This window comes from Pleurodeles waltl, chromosome 8 (assembly GCF_031143425.1).
Source record: "Pleurodeles waltl isolate 20211129_DDA chromosome 8, aPleWal1.hap1.20221129, whole genome shotgun sequence".
Taxonomy (NCBI): domain Eukaryota; kingdom Metazoa; phylum Chordata; class Amphibia; order Caudata; family Salamandridae; genus Pleurodeles; species Pleurodeles waltl.
The window spans coordinates 1,178,690,384-1,178,709,497 of NC_090447.1; the positions used below are offsets into that span (position 1 = coordinate 1,178,690,384).

The following is a 19,114-nucleotide window of genomic DNA, read 5'->3' on the forward strand; positions in this document are numbered from 1 at the left end:
CTCTGTTTCACTCTCCGTCTCCTAAAGCTTCCCCCTCCCCCACTGCTTGCTATAATTACCATGGGAAGCTGTAGAACGTGACACACATGTAACCAGTGGCCCATGCCCTAAAAACAGGCCTTCAAAGGCTCCTGCCTACAGGGAAAATGCCCAGTGGAAAAAATAGGTAGTCTAAGCCAATTGTTTGTTTGCATTTGCAGTAAGAAGTAAGATGGCTGTATGTTCTCAGGATTGAGTTTTAGAATGTTGATAGTGTTTCATATTATTTACTTTATTTCTACTGTAAATCGGGCATAAGAATAGCTTCTCTGTCTTTACTATGATGCAGATTTTATTTCCACCTGGCTGGAGAAAATCTATTTTCATACAAGCTGTGCTTAAAAAAGGGCATAGGCCTTAGTGTCCTGGTTTCAATGAAAAAAATAATTACACCTTTTAAGGGGAATTAACTGTAATTGAAGCAACGTGTAGGTCCACTGCAATGAAGAGGCATTGTTGCCCTGCAAGGGGAGCTTACACTGTGCATCTGTTCTGCTTTCCACAGCAAATAAAGTACAGTGTGTAAAAAATAACTTTCATATATAGAGTATTTTTCAAGAATTGCTTTGATTTTTGGAGTTCAGTGAATTAATTATTTTTGTATCTCAATCACTCTATTTTTGTTTTCATTGCATGAAATTTGGTGGACCTGAATACAACAGTTTATGACCATCAGCAAGACTATTTTACCAGAGACTCAAGACTTATTTTTACCAGCTAACAAAAACAAGCAGTGGCAAAGGCAGCAGGTCTAATTTGTAAATTAAATTGCCTCATCGTTAATGCCTCTATGTTTTCTCTCACCCAATGATCCATGCAATTATCATTTCTTAACTCAGCTCTCATGCATCTATTACTTTCACCCACTGAACTATTCTTATATTCACCAACTTGCCTATCCACAAGACCGCACATACTAACACTGCAGTTGGTTTTTAATGCAGACACTTGTGATGGCTGCTACTCCAGGCATTAGTGATGTCCGCAAACTAGTGATAGCTACACTCAAATGCACTAGTAAAGATTGCTCAGCCAAGCAACATTCATGTCTGCATTCCCAGTCACTCGCGATGACATACTTCGCATAATGATGGCTACACAAGTGGTTTCACTTTGAACACTACTAACACGTATTGTGGGGCCATAATGATAATTGTTGGGGTGTGCAGAGGTGGTCCACTCCCATACAGTACTGTATGACTCTTTTTACTCAAGTATATTTCAAACAGATGAAAATTTTTTATGATTCATTATTTTATTTGTACATAAAATGTCAGAATTGGATATATGGGAATGTCTTATATAACTTATTTTTATATAGCACACTGCTGTCATTTTTAGGCACTGCAAATAACTGAAATTCCTATTACTTAGTTTATGAAACTTAATTTACTGACATCAAAAGTCTGAGTTTACCTTGCAGAAATTCAAACCATTAGATCGCCACATTTGTCAGTAACAAGTGTCCTACACACTCAGCCAAAATGCCACTTCTAAGCACAACGTAAAGTTGGGACTATTATTTATAAGCAACTGAATATGACAGTCCAGCATTTTATATAGAGTTTGACAGAAAATTGGTGGAAGAAGAAATCCTTTGTTGTATGCCATTTTAAATACACATTTTAAAGTATTTGTGCACATGGACTACAGTACGCGGTAGAACTGTCATTATTTATTGTACCTAATATGATTATTATTATAAAATGGTGTAGTTCACCTAACAACAGAGACACACTCAAAGGGTTTGATTCGGAAAGAAAAAAGAATGGAAACTGATGGAGTTTTATGACCCTGCCTGAAAGTAGCAAGACTGGTATAGTAGTACAACTGGAAGCCACATTGAGTGTTTCACCCATCCTGCTGCACCTGTCATTTGACTTTGTTAAGGCGACTATTTCCAACGGGTGTTTTTGTACATCCATACTGTTAAAGACAGTGGGAATTACAGCATTCCTTATGCCAACAGCCTGCAGCGAAAAGTCAATGAGTCATTATTTGAGTTCTCAAAGCGAAACACTACAGGTTTGTATGTATTAACATGTGACAGGAGACCCTCAAGAGGGACATCCAAGAACTACTTAATTTACTGTTTCCAAAGCACACAAAGATTTGACAAATAGAAATCTCTTTAATATGAAGAAATGTAGGAAACCTAATTGTTATTTCAGAAGTTTTAATCTGAAGAAACAGACAATTCACAAACCTTTTTATGCACTTAGAAAAAAAGTGTCACATGCAAGAACAAATAGCGGATGTGGATTCCTAGAATCAAAAGAATCAGAAGACAATAAAACTTATAGGTGAATCACAGAAAATACTCAGGTAGGATACATTCTACACAGTTGTATTTTTAGTACTACGGGTAGGTTTGGAACATGGGTACCAATTGGGAAGGCAGTAAAACAACAATAAAGTCTTTGTGGGTATGTGCCAACGTCTCAATTTGTGTTTACACCCAATTTGAAAACCTATACTTATTCGCAAGCACAAGTGTGCAAACTGGGTTGGCAAACACAAGTGGGCAAATTGGGTGTGAAACATTGCTCAATACATCCATAATTCCAGGTGATTTAGGGAAAGTGATTTTCCAGATGGAGAAATATTTTCTATATTTAAGTAAGAAAAAAGTAAAGGTGTGCACATAGGTATATTTTCCACCAATGGAAAATCTGCTGGTGCAAGACTGTCAATACTGGCCATGAAGACTAAAATCGATGACAAGACAGGAGGCTCTATTATGCAAACTCTCTTCTTGCTTTATTTTGTGGCTCACAAAAAATAACACTACAAGTCCCATAATCCTGCTCCTCTGGACAGGAAGTTATTAACACAGACAAAGGGCATCCCCACCTATAAATAAAAAGTAGTCTGTACACCACTTCTTCTTTTCTTGCTGTTAAAGACAAGTGCTTTACAAAATACTGTTTGCTAGTATTTAACGTGTGATTTACTGTAGATCGCTTGGCACTGACATTTTGATTTCTTTATGTCTGTTTCACATCGGTGTCTGCTTTCAAGGCTCCATTAAATTGTTACTTTGTTGTGAGTCAAATTCAATAGGTACACCCTGCTTTTAAGGCTTGCATGTGACATTATTACTTTGTCTCAGTGCCCTGGCTGGTTTGTTTATTTAAGGGTGAAATAATAATTACTTTGTAGCAGCACAAGGCTGCTGGGGAGTTTTGCCTACACTAATTTCATGGTCAGATACATTGTATTCACAAGCAGCTGCATGGATTTATGTGAATGACATTTAAAGGCACATCCTTTTTTCTGTGCTTCTTCTAATATATTTTATGTAACTTGTTAAAAGAAATTGTCAATTGTTGGTTGACTGTAGTATTGATAATGATTAGGATGAAGTTTTTAAGAAAACCCGTAGTGAATTTTTGGACAATTCAGTTTCTAATCCTATTCATAAAGTGGTATCATCATCATTTAGAAGTGTAGCCAAGGATGTGGGGAATTCTGGGGCGAATGCTATTACAAACTCTTTAATTCCTCTGGATGGCAGATTACATTCCCAGCACAGAGAATTATGTATCAACAGTAGTAAAAGAATGATGAAGAAAAATTATATTTCCCCTCATCCGCATAAAGAAGATGAATTTGGTCCTGGTTCTGTCCCGCAGGTAGATGACAACTTAATGTCAATGTGGAAAAACCCTATTATTGGTAATATGGGAGGCCTAAGGAAGAGTCTTGCTGGTAGTTCATAAAATTCTGAGATCCTCTGCTGTATACTGATGAAATCATTACATCCAAGGTAAAAAAGTTCATTGAACAGGAGTGTAGGTATAAAATGATGGTGGCGTATCCAAGGTCAATAATGCCTGAGAATGAGACCTAAACCCCAGGATTTGATGCTACACTGTAACGTTTTTTAAGAAAAGGTGGGAAGAACCCTAGAAAAAGTGTGGATAGTGTATGGTCCTGGTGATGAGATAAGGTATTGGATACTCAGGTTCCTGTTTCCGTATTATGTGAGCTGCTGAAGAGGCAAAAATGTTCAGGTCAATTGGAACTGGAAACGATTTCTGGTTGGCCCAAAGGGTGATCTGCTTTCTCTGGAACACAGATGAAGGTCTTTGGTTTGAGAGACATAAGGGACTATTGTTGCATGGTGATCCCAAACTGAAGGAGCTAGCCGGTTTGGATATATAGGGTGTAATTCTGAAGGGTCTCTGTTTGGGGATGAACTTAGTAAAGAAATTGGGCTGTATGTTCCGACCTATGCCCACGCACAATCACCACTGGCCTGTGGTTTAGGACAGGCCTCCAAGAGGCAGAGGATATGAGGGTCGTTTCACCTGCTGGAGGCCCTTCCACCACCAGCAGTACAGATACTCAAGGCCCTCCTTTCTTCCTAGAAAGAAGAAAGGAATGATGCTTTGTTGTCAGCAGAGGTGAAGTAGGGGGAGAGGAAACACAAAGTAAGTGTAGTTTCCTCTCCCCTGGTGGCAGTGGGAGGCAAGTTGGCCCTTTTTGTTTAACAGTGGGGTTTGATGGGAAACGTCCTGAACAACGAGTCCAGAACAATGATTACACGAGCAACGTAAGCGTAACCACGCTTGAAGGAACGACTGCCTTTTAATATACCTTACACACACATTTGCTGAACAACAGGGTAAAGGCAGAGAAAAAGGCAGAGTGGATCAGGAGAGGACGCGGTCCGGTAAGTGGGGTGAGCAGTAGTTTTTAGGGGTGGGGGTGGATTAAGGGCTTGGGGCGGGAGTGAGGGGGTCAGCTTAGTTTTTTTTTTTAAGGGCTGAGTGGAGTGATCTGGGTAGTTCTGTTTTTTAGGGGCAGGGTGGGGGTTCGGACTAGTTCTGTTTTTTAGGGGCGGGGATGGGTTAGTTTGGTTTTTAGGGGTGGGGATGGGGGATGGGGGTCGTTCTGTTTTTAGCGGCGGGGTGGGGGTAAGGGTAGTTTTTTTTTAGGGGTGGGGGATTGGGGTACTTTTGTTTTTTGGGACGGGGTGGGAGGGTTGGGGTAGTTCTGATTTTAGGGGTGGGGTAGTTTTGTTTTTGGGGGTGGGGCTCACGGTATTCGAGGTAGTTTTATTTTTAGGGGTGGGGTATTGGGGTTGTTTTATTTTTAGGGGCGGGGTGGGGGATCGGGGTTGTTTTGTTTTTAGTGGGTTGGGGGATTGGGGTTGTTTTGTTTTTAGGGGTGGGGGGTTCAGGGTTGTTTTGGTTTTAGTGGTGGAAGTGAGGGGTCAGGGTAGTTTTGTTTTTAGGGGCGGGGTGGGGGGTCTGTTGTTTTTAGGGCTGGTGGGGGAGGTCCGGAAAGATTTTAGGGCTCAGGGTGGGAGTTATCTGGGATAGTTTTGTTTTTAGGGGTGGGGGTTGGGGTAGTTTTAGTATTAGGGGTGGGGTACTTCTGGGCTTTAGGGCAGGTGGGGGGTTGCATGCTAGAACCACACATGCCGTTCCCACACATGCCTTTACTAGGCATGCTTTTACAACGAAAAATCGCCATAAAGACTGGTAACAACGCAGTCGTTGTTCTGACTGCGTTGTTCAGGCATGTGTGGTGCCAGCATTCGGTATTCCATCATACATTCGGGGTTTGATATCAAAAGGCCCCTGGGTATTACAGGTGGTGAGAGGATGTCACATACAATGCAAAGCAACCCCAATACAGACAAGGTAACCTTTGCCAATACATTTTTCTCAGGAAGGGTGGGATCAGGTTGCAACAAGGAGCTATAAAACCATGTTGCTTATATCCTAATTGTTTAGTAAGCAACATCTTCCTTGTGCAGAAGAACAGAAAATATAAGCCAGAAAAAAACAATTTGTTCTTCATCGCCATTTCAAAATGGAGACTAGCATATGCCTGAGGAATATCTTTCTTCTGGGGGACTGCTTACTGCGTCTGGATTTAAAAGACACCTCTCTGACATTGTCAATATGTCAAGAGCACAGGGAGAACCTGCAATTTCCGTGGCAAACATAGGTGGTCAGATTCAAGTCCCTCCCATTCATTCTATACTCCACTCCTTGGTGCTTCACGTTGATGAGACCTATGGCAGAGGCCCTCAGAGTATAGGGACCCAGGGTGGTTGCGTACCTGGACAATATCCTATTCCTGGGACAGAAGAGAGGGAGGCTGGTGAAACAAATTCAGGGGCACACAGAGTTGATTCTGTCACTGTGTTTCATTATCAATGTGGGAAAATAAGACTTGGTGCCCTCAGGAAGGATGGAATTATTGAGGTTTCTGGTGGATTCCATTAAGAAGAGTCTTCTGTTGCTAGAAGTAAAGCTTAAGTTGATAAAGGACTTGAGGGTGACGTCACAACATTAGTTTTCTATCCTCCAGTTGATGAGGCTGGTGGGCCGGCTTTCGCCTTCAATTCAGGAATTTTTTCCAGGACTACTTCATTACATGTCTATCCAGGCACTTCCAGTGAGGTCTGGAATATACAAGAAACAGTCCCTTTAGATCAGGGGTCAAAATAGAAGATAAGTTGGTGGCTTAGGCTTGCAGACACACTTAAAGGCGTGAGTCATCTTCCCTAAATCCCCAGGTCTTGTCTTAGAATTGAATAGAAGGATGGTTCAGGAAGGAATACTTAATGTTCATAAATTGTTTAGAGCTTCTTCCTGGCTCCTTTGCAATCCATCTCTCCGAAAACAAATCAGGGTCAAATGTGCAACCCTTCTTTGCATGGACAACATTACAGCAGTCCGGTACATAAACATACTCGGGGGAACCAAGTCATAGCTATTGGCAGGTCTACCCAGGTTCCCTCAGGAACATTGTGTGCAGAGGAAAATATCTGTGAAGGCAGAATACCTTCCAGAACTGAACAATGCAGTAGCGGATTGGTAGTCAAGGTCCACATATGAAAGCATTGAGTGGTGTCTGTCTCTGAACAAGACATGGGATTATTTCAGTGTGAACCTCTTTGCAACCTGCTTGATAGCTCAGTTAGGAGGATTTTACAGATAGAGACCGGATCCCAAAGTTTTAGCAACTGAAGCTTTTTTTCAGGATTGTCCAGTGGGGATCTTTGCGCTTTTCCACCATTTATCGTGATTCCATACGTGTTTCCCAGATCCACAGACAGTTGGCAAAGGTCACATTTGTAACTCCAATGTGGGGGCACAGCCTTGTTTCCCTTCACTCCAAGAAATGCCAGTCAATTACTCAATTTCTTATTTCAACCTTTCCTCAGCTGAGGGACCTTCTGGGGCAATTTCACAACCTGGTTCGGGAGGGCAGATTTACTCTGATGGCATAGAGGCTTTCAAGTTGTTCAAAGGCAAGCCAGGCTTTTCACAATCTGCTTCTACTTATATTAGAGTGTCCTGGGCAACAGACAGGCACAACAAGGGCATGTTAGATAACATCAGCTTCTTGGAGAAGCGGGTGTGTGGGAAAAGGTATTGGATCCCATTTTCTCTGATGTCACAGTTGTGCTCAATTTTCTTGCATCCTTAGCAGTGGGAGAAAAGGCTTATAGAACTACTAATAAATAGAGATCACAACACATCAGAAAGCTGAAAGTAAACTGGTTGGGGAGCAACTGCTAGCTTGCAAATTATTGAAGGGTATCAGGTGTATGCATCCACCTAAGCCTAAGGGCCTGATTTAGAACTTGGCGGATGGGTTACTCGGTCACTACAGTGACGGACATCCAGTCTGCCAAAATCTAATTCCCATAGGATAGGAATGGATTTAGAGTTTGGCAGACGGGATATTTGTGACAGAGTAATCCGTCCGCCGAGTTCTAAATTAGGCCCTAAGTTTTATACTTTATGGGATGTGGAATTGGTTCTACAGCTTTTTCTTTCTTGGGAGGACAATGACAGGTTATGCTTGGAACTGTTGTCAGCAAACATGCTAATGCTATTATGTTTGGTTGCTTTGTGAAGGTTATAAGATGTTGGAGTGCTAACATTAAGCATTGTTCTCCTCTGGGGGTTCATTTTACAATGCCAAGACATAGCAAAAAAGCCTCTGATGCCTTTGAATTTTCCTGCATTACCTTTACAACCCATGTTGTGTGTAGATAAATGTATCAAGCAGTATGTACATATAATGCAGAGTTTGAGGACATCTGAGCAAGTGAGCAGCTTTTGATAACTCTGTGCAAACTATTTAAGTTGGTGCTATATACTGCCCTTAGTCAGTGGGCTAAAACCATAATAGCCATGAAAGGGGTAGACACTGATTGTTTTGGGCCTCAAAACACAAAGTGATGTATGGAATGCTTAAATTAATCTCAGCCACTGGCGATTGCTCAGGTTGCATCCTAATCCAGCGTTCTTTACTCACCATGCCATCTCAGTTTGGACCCAACCGTATGCAAATTAACCTTTGGTCCTGCTCCATTGGGAACAGTCTAGCCTGAACTGCCAGGCCACTTCCTCCCTGAACCAGGAAACAAGCACACAAGGACCGGTTTCACCCTCATTATGGGATTATCAGTCAGCAATAGCTTGATTCCAGTGGCACATCTATGTGGGCTCTTGCCTACCAACCAATGTAAAGAAAAACTTCAGTCAGAATCTGGCCACACTCCCAACCTTGCACAAGTCGGGCGCCTTCTATTTCTTCCAGTGTCCCTTTTGAATTTGGTGTCCATGTATGTAAAGGCAGTATTGTAGTGGGGTGAGTAGGCCCAGGCATGGGTTCAGAGCACACTACTCTTACTGGAATCAAGCTATACCTGGCTGAATAGCCTAGAACAAGGGCGGAACTGGTCCTGGGTTGCTTGTGTTCCAGTTCGGGGAAGGCCTGGCTTGGCAGTTTGGGCTGGACTGTTCCACTGGAGTAGGGATAAGTCTGATTTGCATATAACTGAGTCCAAACTGAGGTGGCATGGTGTGCAAAGTAAAGATGGACTGGAATGCGGCCCGAGCCATTCGCAGTGGCTGAGATTAATTCAAGCATTCCTACCATCACATTTTGTATACAGTAATTGTTTTGGGGCACAATCTGCAAGGGTTGTGTTGGCTCCTAAAGATTTTTGGGCCAGGGCAAGGTTGGGGGATATTTTAAGAACTGCAGATGGGATTAGGGTTTCTGCATTTAAACATTCTATTGCAAACATGTAAAGCATGAAGCTTGAGCAGTTGTGCAAAAGATTTGAACCTGCTTAATAGAGCCTACTGTCTTGTAATAAAAATGTGGATTACCCTCAATGTTATTGAAAGAAAGACCTGATTCTATAAAGGGAAATAGGGCAAATATATTCCCATCTCCAATATTTGTTAGCCCTTCCTATGGCTAATGGTAATAAATCTGTTTGATTGCTTCTAGTAGCAATCTCGACTAGCTAAGCAATGGGTTTAAGCATCTAACAATAGTGTGGCTTTACAAATGAACGCAACACAAGCTGAACATTGGTCCCAGGGGAGGGATGATCAAAGGAAAGTAGTTCTTTCGCTGCCTCTTGATTTTCTGTTAAAATGTATGATTTTGTTTCATCAAGAAAAGAGGAAATGGTGTATGGGCTGTGGCTATTTAAAAGTGGGGGTAATCATTTTTGTGTTAATAACTTCCTGCCCAGGGAAGCAGTATTATGGGAGCTGTAGTGCTCTTTTGTGGGCTGTACAACATAAAGCAAGAAGAGAGAATGCAGAATATTAACCTCCTTTGCCTTAAAGAAATTCATTGAGGATAAAATAATATTATCTAGGATAATCTGCAATCTTCATAAATTTCAGTGCCTACAGACTTTAGGATTTTTAGGAATTCCAATAAAAGTAGCAGTTGTATGAACATCAAGTCCCCTGATGTTTAGCAGCCATTGCTTTTGCTGTAGTTTTCTTACAATAATGGTACTGCAAATTATAAAGTACTCTTGTGAAGATTTATTACATGTACACATATCACCAGAAATCTGCTTCAACATATTTATTGGTACATACAGAGTGTGTATTTTACAGGCCTAGTATCCCATTTGCTATATTATGTGTACTTTGTAACTGACTAGGTAGTGGGGTTATCTTCAGATTTCTCACTTAACATGAAGTGGAGATGGCACAAAAGTAGTTATTAAAAAAGGTCTGCAGACGAAGGATGACCAGTTTTCTGCCATAATACATTACATACCTGTACTTAAGTAGGAAAGAAAGAATTGCCTTAATGCAAATGTGTAAAAACCAAAACTAAGACAGACATATTTTCACTCCATGCTGTGGTAAAACGTGTTATCTCTTATCTGTTGCCTTTAGAGCAGTGGACCTGAAAATACTTTGAAAACTTCAGAAAGATTAAATACTTTATTTTATATAAGATAATATAAAGCAAACTGTGTGTAAAGTGGGGATGTGTTACATACTGCTCCTTACTGACTTCTTTCTATTTCACTTGCACACTTAAATGAGAACTATAACATTCACATACAATGTTTATTGAAGTCTTCTTGAATGCTACTCTGTCATGCCAAGGCATTTCTTCAGTTCTGCAACTGTTTTTTCCATCTGCTGAATGTTCCATTTCCGTTGTCGGTTGCTCAATTGAACTTTATTCAGTTGACAATGCAAACGTTTTAAAATTGCTTCATACCGTTTGTTTTGAACCTATTCCGATTTAAGTGACATAAAATATCTTTAAATGTCTTTGAAATATCTAGTGAATAAACAAAATCACTATGCAATACTACGGCATAAAACATCTATTTGAAAAAAAGTAATGTTCACAGGAATGTTGTGAAGAAAACAAAGATTTATTCTCAGGTAGCAGCTTCTAAGGATGGGACTTCAACTGATGTCATATTCTAGGTTTATGAGGAACACATTCTAATTGCGAATTCTACAATGCCGCCTTTACATAAAAGGACTGCCAATTCAAAAGGAACCCTGGGAGAAATAGAAGGCTTCCATCCTGTGCCAGGTTGGAAGGGTTAACTGAAGGTTTTCTTTACAATGGTTGGTGGGGGCATGCCCAGATAGATTTGAGGAACTGAACATCAGAAGAGCTGCAGCCCACTCCCAAGTTAGCAAGGAAAGAATGAAGATATGCTAAGTAACTTTTTTTCTGTTGAGTTGTTTTTTGTGACCCCTCGTTATTCGGTAATTATCCTTAAGATTCATTATAGTAAAAGTATTTTTGATTGTTAATAACTGGTCATATTTTACAAATTTGTATGAAACTGTATATCGTATAAAAGAATGAGGGCCAGATGTATCATCATCCCGGTTTGCATTTCCTAAATAGCGATTTTTAAGAAATCGCTATTTAAGAAATGCAAAATGGGCTGTATGAAAATTGCGATTCGGTAATAGCGATTTCCTAAAAATTGCAATCGCTATTACCAAATCGCAATTAGGGAATGGGACTCCATTTATTCCTATGGGCATGTAGGCCCATAGTTGTAAATGGTTTTGCATTACCTAATTTGCAAATTCCTAAATTAGGTAATGCAAACCCCAGGGTGCTGGGGGCCTAAGGCCCCCTTTGATGCACCCCAAAAAAATATTTGTGGACATGTAAAGCATACATGGTAGTTTTAAAAATGCATTTGTATTTTTCTTTTTTTAATTTGCACATGCTTACCACCAAAACCTGAGTGTGTGGTAATTGCATTTCCTAAATGCCAAATTCGCATTTAGGAAATGCATGATACATGTGCTTTGGAAATCGCAAATAGGAATTCCCTATTTGCGATATCCTATTTAGAGAATCACAATTTGTGATTCATTATTCACAGTTGCAATGTTAGGGAATCGCAAAAAATAGCGATTCCCTAAACTTGCACTGCACTGCCTCTCGTACATCCCGAAAGGCAATGATATTGCTTTCGCAAATGGTGGAATTTACCGATTCGCACCGTTTGCGAATGCAAAATCCTTTGATACATCTGGCCCTGAGTTACTTACCTTTGGAAATGCTTTTCTGGTGGATACTCTATCGCTGACAGGTGGTTCCATCGATCTCTGTTGTAAATATGTCCCACTGCCTGACATGACCACATGGAGCTACATAAATGGCCCTAGTGCTCTTTTTCAGCACTCAAACACACAGATCCAGAGCTACAAACATACAGATTTCAGATTTACTGAATTTCTCAAAACTAGAAACTTTGGAAATGTGGAGGGAGGTGACCCCAGAAGACAACAGTTTTTAAACTATGCCACATAATGGAAGACGTCAGTAATGGACCCATGGACTTTCCTCTAATGGACGCCTCAAGAACAAGCATGACTGTTTGTCAATTGACAAATGTTGTTTGATGCACACTTTCAGAAGGCACAGGTCGTGAAGTCAATACAGAAGAAGAGAAGGATGAAGTACGTAAAGCAGATCAGGTGCTGAAGTCTGTGTCACTGCCAGAGCTGAAGGGATTGTTAGAAGCTGGGAGAAGCGAGACGGAGAAATTCTGCAAGCTACAAATTGAGTACTTAACATTTGTGATACTTAAGAAGGAAGTCAAGGGATGTGTCAGAAAGGCAGTGGTTGGAAAATAATTGTTGGCCGGAAGGATGGGCTGCTTTATAGTGAGCCCATGAATCCTGATCAAGGAGCTAGCGAGCGGTTAGTGGTTGCATTTGTGCACAGGATTTTCCTGTTGTCACTGTCCCATGATGTGCCATAGAGAAAACACTTGTATATTGGAAAAACCCAGCATGGATTAAACTGTCTTTTCTTCAGGCCAGGAATGTGCAGAGATACACAGAAGTTGAGCAGAACCCATCCCATGTGCAATTAAGTGGTAATTCAGGAGGTAAGACCAAGGCACAATTAGTGCCACTACCAGTTCCGTATGAGAGGGTGGGAATTTACATTGTTGGTCCATTTGAACAAGTACATTTTGGTCTGGTGGCTCTTGCCACCAGGTATCCCAAGGAGGTACCTCTGAAAGCACAACTGCAAAGGTGGCAATCGTAAGGTCAGATTTCCTATGACAACGTTTATGGACCGTGGAACCAGCTTCATCACCTCATAGAGGAGAGACATGTGGGAGAAAGCTGATGTGACCTACCACGTCATCACAACATATCACCCAGAGATGAATGGGCTGAATGAAAAATTCAAGAAGACCCATAGGCGCTTGACTAGGCCTCTACCAGAGTATCGAGGAGGAAGTAAAATCTCCTCAAGCCATGCCTCTTATTGCCTATAGTTAAACTACACTTTAATTGAACTCCAGTCTCAGTAAGAAAAGTCAGAGAAGGGTGGGAAGGAATATCTGAGTCACCATAAAAGGGCATACCCAACAAAGAGTTGAGCATCCACCCGTAACCCTTTGGTATGATCAGGGTAGAACAGCAATGCTCTTTTTGGTCTAGGAGGTGGAGTTTCTTCTCTTCCTTAGAAGGGTGTGGCAGTGCGTAAAAATTAGGCAAAATGATGGATTAGCCTACACGAAAGGGTGTGATCACTTTTGGCAAAAAGGAAGCCCTGGTGAGTAGCACCGCTTTGTCATGATAGATGGAAAGGTAGGGTGGCTTACATGATAATGCCTGCAGCACGCTCACCCTGCAGGCAGAGGTAATGGCTGCAAGGAAGTCTGTTTTTAATGTTAGAAGTCTTAGGCAACAATTGTGAAGAGGCTCAAAAGGAGCAAACATGAGAAATGTCAGAACCAAATTCAAAGTCCTTAAGGGACCTACTGACAATGAGAGACTTAAAGAGGGTTGTCAGGTAACTTAAGATATGCAGAGATAGCAGACCAATAACCTTGGAGGGTGCCCATAGCAAAGCCCTGCTGGGCCAAAGAAAGTATAAACAAGAGGAACTCATAAAGAGAGGAAGAGAGTGGGTCAACTGACTTGTCTGTGCACCATGCTCTAATTTATGCACACGACTGGCATATACCGTTTTGGCAGTTGCATGCCTGGCTGGCAAGATAACTTTTCATACTTCGGGCAGAAGGTCAAAAGCCGTCAACTGCTGCCGCTCAATCTCTACAAAAAGGGCAGAGCCGGGACAGGTTCGGTTGGAGAACCCTCCCCAGGTGCTGTAACAGAAGATCTTCCTGAAGGGGCAGGAGGGTGACAGATGTAGTCACGAAAGGGGCAAAAAGTAGATTGTTCGGGTGAGGGGCAACTGCGAGACCCAAGGACCTGGCCATAGCCCAGGACTACTTAAATCGCTTGAGCGCCAAGATTGCTTTTTCTCCGAAGAGGCAGGTACCATCAAAGGGTATGTACATTAGGATGGATTGGCCATCCCTCGAAAAGCCAGACATCCTCAACCAGGCGTGGCGCCTCAAAGCTACCATCAATGCAACCGGTCTTCCTAGTGAATCAGTCGTATCCAGCCCACACTGTATTGTGAACTGCAGTGCATCTCTGCCATCAGCAACAACTTGGGAGAGAATGGCCCGGGCCTCCTCCAAGACCTGTGCAGATCCTGCACAACCTTGTCCCATACAGTATGGGTGTAATGCACCAAAAGACAGGTAGTGTTCAAGGACCGCAACGCCAGACTGGAGGAACAAAACATCTTCTTGCCAAGTTGATCCAGCCTCTTGAATTCCCTAACAGGGGGTGCGGAAGGGAATGTGCCCGGGGATATGGAGGCTTGGTCGCGCTCTCGACACCTCAAGCACACGAGGTGCAGACCCGGCACGGCCATTGCCTGATGACAAGATCCGCAGGGCTTGAATCCAGTCTTATGATGCACCATAGTGTAGACACTCAAAAATCTTAGACAAAAAAAAAGAACTGTCAAAAAGTGACTGAGGGCTAGCTCTTCTCCGGGATCTGTCAGGCTGGGGCAGAAAGAAAAGAACTGAGGTCAGCGTGGCAGGGTGGCGCCTATATAGGTCCCATGACGTCATATCCAGTGCACATGACACCAACGACGGGCGCGGAGCCGACCAACACCACCTGACAGCGTGCAGAGCTACTGCTTAAGAAAAATCTCAGGATCCAGACTGATGTCATGGGGAAATTCTAAGGTGAGGAATGTACAACTAGAAGTCTCTATCAAATATTCAAGAAACAACCGAAGAATGTGATATGTGCTGAGGAGTGTCTAAAATCTTTTGAGGATCTAAAAAGTACTATGCAATGCATTTGGACTTTTTAAGCCCTCTGAGCGCCCTGATTACAGTCAGCTCTTCATAGTGCAAACAGTTGCCTTAGATAAAGGAATTGGGGCAGTGCTAGATCAACCTGATGACAAGAGTAAAGAGCATCCGTGGCCTTTATCAATTGCAGATTACTCCCTAAACAGCAGAATTGGGCAGCCATTGAAAAACAATGCTTTGCCTTAGTGTGAGCTTTGAGGTGATTTAAACCTTATCCGTATGGTACCAAGTTTGTGGTCGGGGCAGATCACAAACCAATCCAGCGTTAGGTGACAATGAAGGGTGAGTATCCGAAGTTGCTGAGATGGTCTATTTCACTGCAATGTCAAAATTTCACAGTGGAAGACAAAGGCAAAATGAATTCTAGGAATGCAGATGAACTTTACCACCACTCACTATGCAGAGCAACAGTAGGATTGAGCCCAGGACTTCAGTGATAAGAGACTTCAACCCCCATGGTTGAGGTCTAGTAGCCCCTGTCTACCCTTTGGATCCCAAAACGGGGTTTAAAATCATATAAGTTCAAGGCCCATTATTCGACGTTTGTCTGACAGGGAGAGCATCATCTTTCAAGATCATGTGATGGGCAAAATCCAAATACACATCTAACTTCTCACTGAAAACTGAGCAAATTTTCCTCAATTGGTCATACACAGTAAAGGCGAGTGGGACAGTAGGAGGACCAAAATATTCCCCCCCTATAACTAGTGTCTACAAAAGATATCTGGTCCCTTATGTACATTTAAAACAAGATCTGTTTTGAAGGATCCTTGGGTCTACGGTGTGGTGCTCTGTGTGTTTTTTCTAAAAAAGGAGAAAATTTGTCAACCACCCAGGTGGCAGGCTTAATCTTCGGCTACTCCTTTTTATAAATTGCATGATTAATGAGTGTGGTCTGCTCTACCCAGACCTCTTTAAGAGGTTATAAGTGTCTTTTTTTATGCGTTTTTTTGATTGGCATCTGCCAACTAGTCCGGTGAACACAGACCCTATTTATAAAGATAAAAGTGCATCCAGGAAAACTACTAGATTTTTTGGTGCTTAGCAAATAGACCAAACCATTTTGGTGTTCTTTATGTTAATCTGCCCTCCCATCTCATCCAATGAAGTGTCTTCCTCCAGAACTTTATGCTAACTTGATTCGCAGGGAGAAGAGAAGGTTCCTGGGACCAGAGCTCCATAAACAAGGTTCAATGTACATGTATCTTCGAAGAGGTCCCAAACAGTATGGAACGCTTTCTCTAACCAGCCAATTGTTTAGACCAGTCACTTGAGGGGCCCAATATTAGAGATGGATGCTTCCTCCCATCAGAAACTAAACGAGTGTCTTTGTCAAAAGCATACTTTAGAGCTTCACTTGTCCAACGAAAAACAATTTGATTGTATCCGTTTAAGGAACTGAATCAAGATTGGTATGGATCATTTTGGATTATATATAGAATTTTGGGCAGCAGAATCATTCTATATAAGGCTGTCCTGTCCAACAACTTAGTTGGCAGCTTGCTCCAACTAGAGGCATGTCTTTGTGTCTTCTCCCATAGTTCCACCATATTTAATTATCTGCTTTTGCTTTTTGTGGGATCTCTGTTAACACAAATCTCAAGATAATTTAAATATGTGGCCTGGACAGATAACTGTATACTCCAGTTGTGGGGGATGGAACCTCCTTGGTGGTGGTGAGGGGTGGGGGGGGGGAGGGGGCAAGAACAGACTTGCCACTATTGGCTTGGAACTAAAAAGCCTCAGCATATAGCTCCATCATATCCATCAATCTTTTCCTGTCAATTTTGGGTAGCACATGAAAAGGAGTATGTCATCCACAAATATGGATATGTGGTATTCAAAATTCCCTTCCACTGAAATCCCTGTACTAGGCTATCATATGTAATTTGTAATCCAGGCCACCAGTGACTCAATTAAAAGGGCAATGAGTGCGGGAAAATAGGATACCGCTGCCTGGTGCCTCTCTAAATCTCAAAGAAGGACTGAACCCCACTGAACCACATCCTTATCATTGGCTGATCATTTAAAAATCTGACATATGGGGGAGCGTAGCCAACTGCCGAACACGAGGGCCGCATCCCAACCACTGTCATCCTGATTCATCTGACTGAAATTCCCAGCTGAACACTGCAATCTGCAACTCTCCCAAGGGTCTGTTCACTGCTGGCGACAAATGAACCGTCATTCCCAAAAGGTGGCCAGGTGGGGCTTGAGGCCTACAGAGTCGTAGGAGCTTAGGGGCAGTGCACTCGGTGAGGCCGCCCGATGAACTGACCAGCCTAGTGGCACAAGACCAGGTCAGGTGGCGGTGCATTCCTGGGAGCACAGCGACCTCCGTCTTTGCTGGGGAGTTCCCCTTCTACCCCAATGCGAGGCGCCACACGTGACCCAGGCCTGAGGCTGCCGGGGTGTATAGGGCAGCTCTGGCGCACTGTCCCCCCGAGGGACAAGAGCACATGACGCAAGCGGGAGGGGACTGAGTGGCAGAGTCCTGGGCCTCTCATTTTGCTTCTGCATCTTTGGACTGTGAACGTGTTTGGGGTACTTGGGTGGTGTCAGAGGGGAAAGTCGGGGGTTGTCCACTGGCTCCTGGAGCGGCGACTACCCTACACGGCCACAAACTCTACCCTTCAAACAACACTGTCCACAAACACCAGAGGAAAGGGGTCTCAGACTACCCAAAAGACAAAGCTAGATAAATATACCCTCCCGCAAGACCTTCCGCAGGACCAGGCTAAGGGGGATGCCCAGAAACTTGCAGCCAGAAGGGGGTCCCCCCAAAACTGACAGATATAATGGCAGTCTTTCAGGGGGTCCATGGCCCCTGGAACCAAAATATGTGGAAAAGTGAAAGAAGCAGAAGATGCCTTTGTGACTTTGCATGGTGAAACTAACACTCTAAAAGGCCAGGTTGAAGTGCTTAGGGCCAAAGAAGATGAAACGGAGGTGCAGCTAAAAGATCATGAGGTGGCGATAACAGATCCGATAGATGGTTTCTGCATTCCTGTCAGCCAGCTTCTCTGGGGACAGGCCTTGAGAAGACACATTGCTCTCTGCTCCAGCAGGAAGCTCCAACTCGGGAGACAAGTCATCCATCCCAGCTGACAGCTGCATCTAAGGACTGGTATTCAATTTGTCTCTCATCCTTCCCACATCTTCATTTCCTTCTGTTGCTGTAACCACTGACTGGTGGACTTCCGTCCCAGCCTTTATGTGCCTTTTGGAGCTCCGTCTTTGGGGAACTTCAGGTTTACAACAAGTAAGGTAGAAACTACAGTTGCTAAACGTCCTTTTGCCTGCCTAGCTCTATAATGTTGAACAGGAGTAACATGTTACAAAAGTATGCACAAAAAAGTATCTAAAGTTCATGCCTCTTGCAAACAGATAATCTCAAATTTTAAGATGATAGCCAGCCAGTCTGGATTAGTTAATTTGGTAGATACATCTTCTGCATTCCAAGTGCCCAGATTAACAATACCACCCAAATTACAGGGATTACTCCCTTTATGTCCATCCAAATCTACTGCATTAGCAAGTGGAGTACAACGATTGAACGGAGGGATGCAAACTATCAGAACTGTTACTGCCACCTGCCCTCTTAATTTAGGGGCAAATGCCAGTGAGGTAAAACACTTGGCTTTTTGACACAGATGTTGATAAAATAACCCAAAGAGGAGAAGCTGAATGGACGATGGGGACAAAGGCCTGTGCTGACTGAATCCAACAGAAAGACCGCCACCTTGATGCCTTAAATTGGCACAATTCCCAAAATATTCCTTACACAAAGGGCCAACCCAATCCACTCTTGTGACCATTAAAATATTGCTATAATAATAATTATTAATTTTAACCGGGCCACTCAGCCAATGAAAACTTTGTTCTATAATTGCTCAGTTGATTCCAGAACCCGAGGGACTACAGAGGGAATATTAGTTGAAATTGTCAGGGCAAGCGAAGGGAAGGAGATTGACATCGGAAAATCTGTAGTTGTCACATGTGCCTTCGAACTGGCATTGTAAGATGAGACTCTCTGTTTTGCAAATAAAAGTGATCACCCCAGACTAAATATTA

At 42.6% G+C, this 19,114-nt stretch overlaps 1 protein-coding gene across 1 annotated transcript in view; it reads right to left on the reverse strand.

Annotated features, from left to right (window-relative positions):
• Positions 1-10,433: 10,433 nt before the first annotated feature.
• The window catches only part of CCDC122 (coiled-coil domain containing 122), a 103,356-nt gene continuing 94,675 nt past the window's right edge, over positions 10,434-19,114 (reverse strand). The window contains exon 3 of the mRNA XM_069203186.1: positions 10,434-10,583. Coding sequence (XP_069059287.1) covers positions 10,434-10,583 — 150 coding nt within the window. The remainder of the gene's footprint in view (positions 10,584-19,114) is intronic.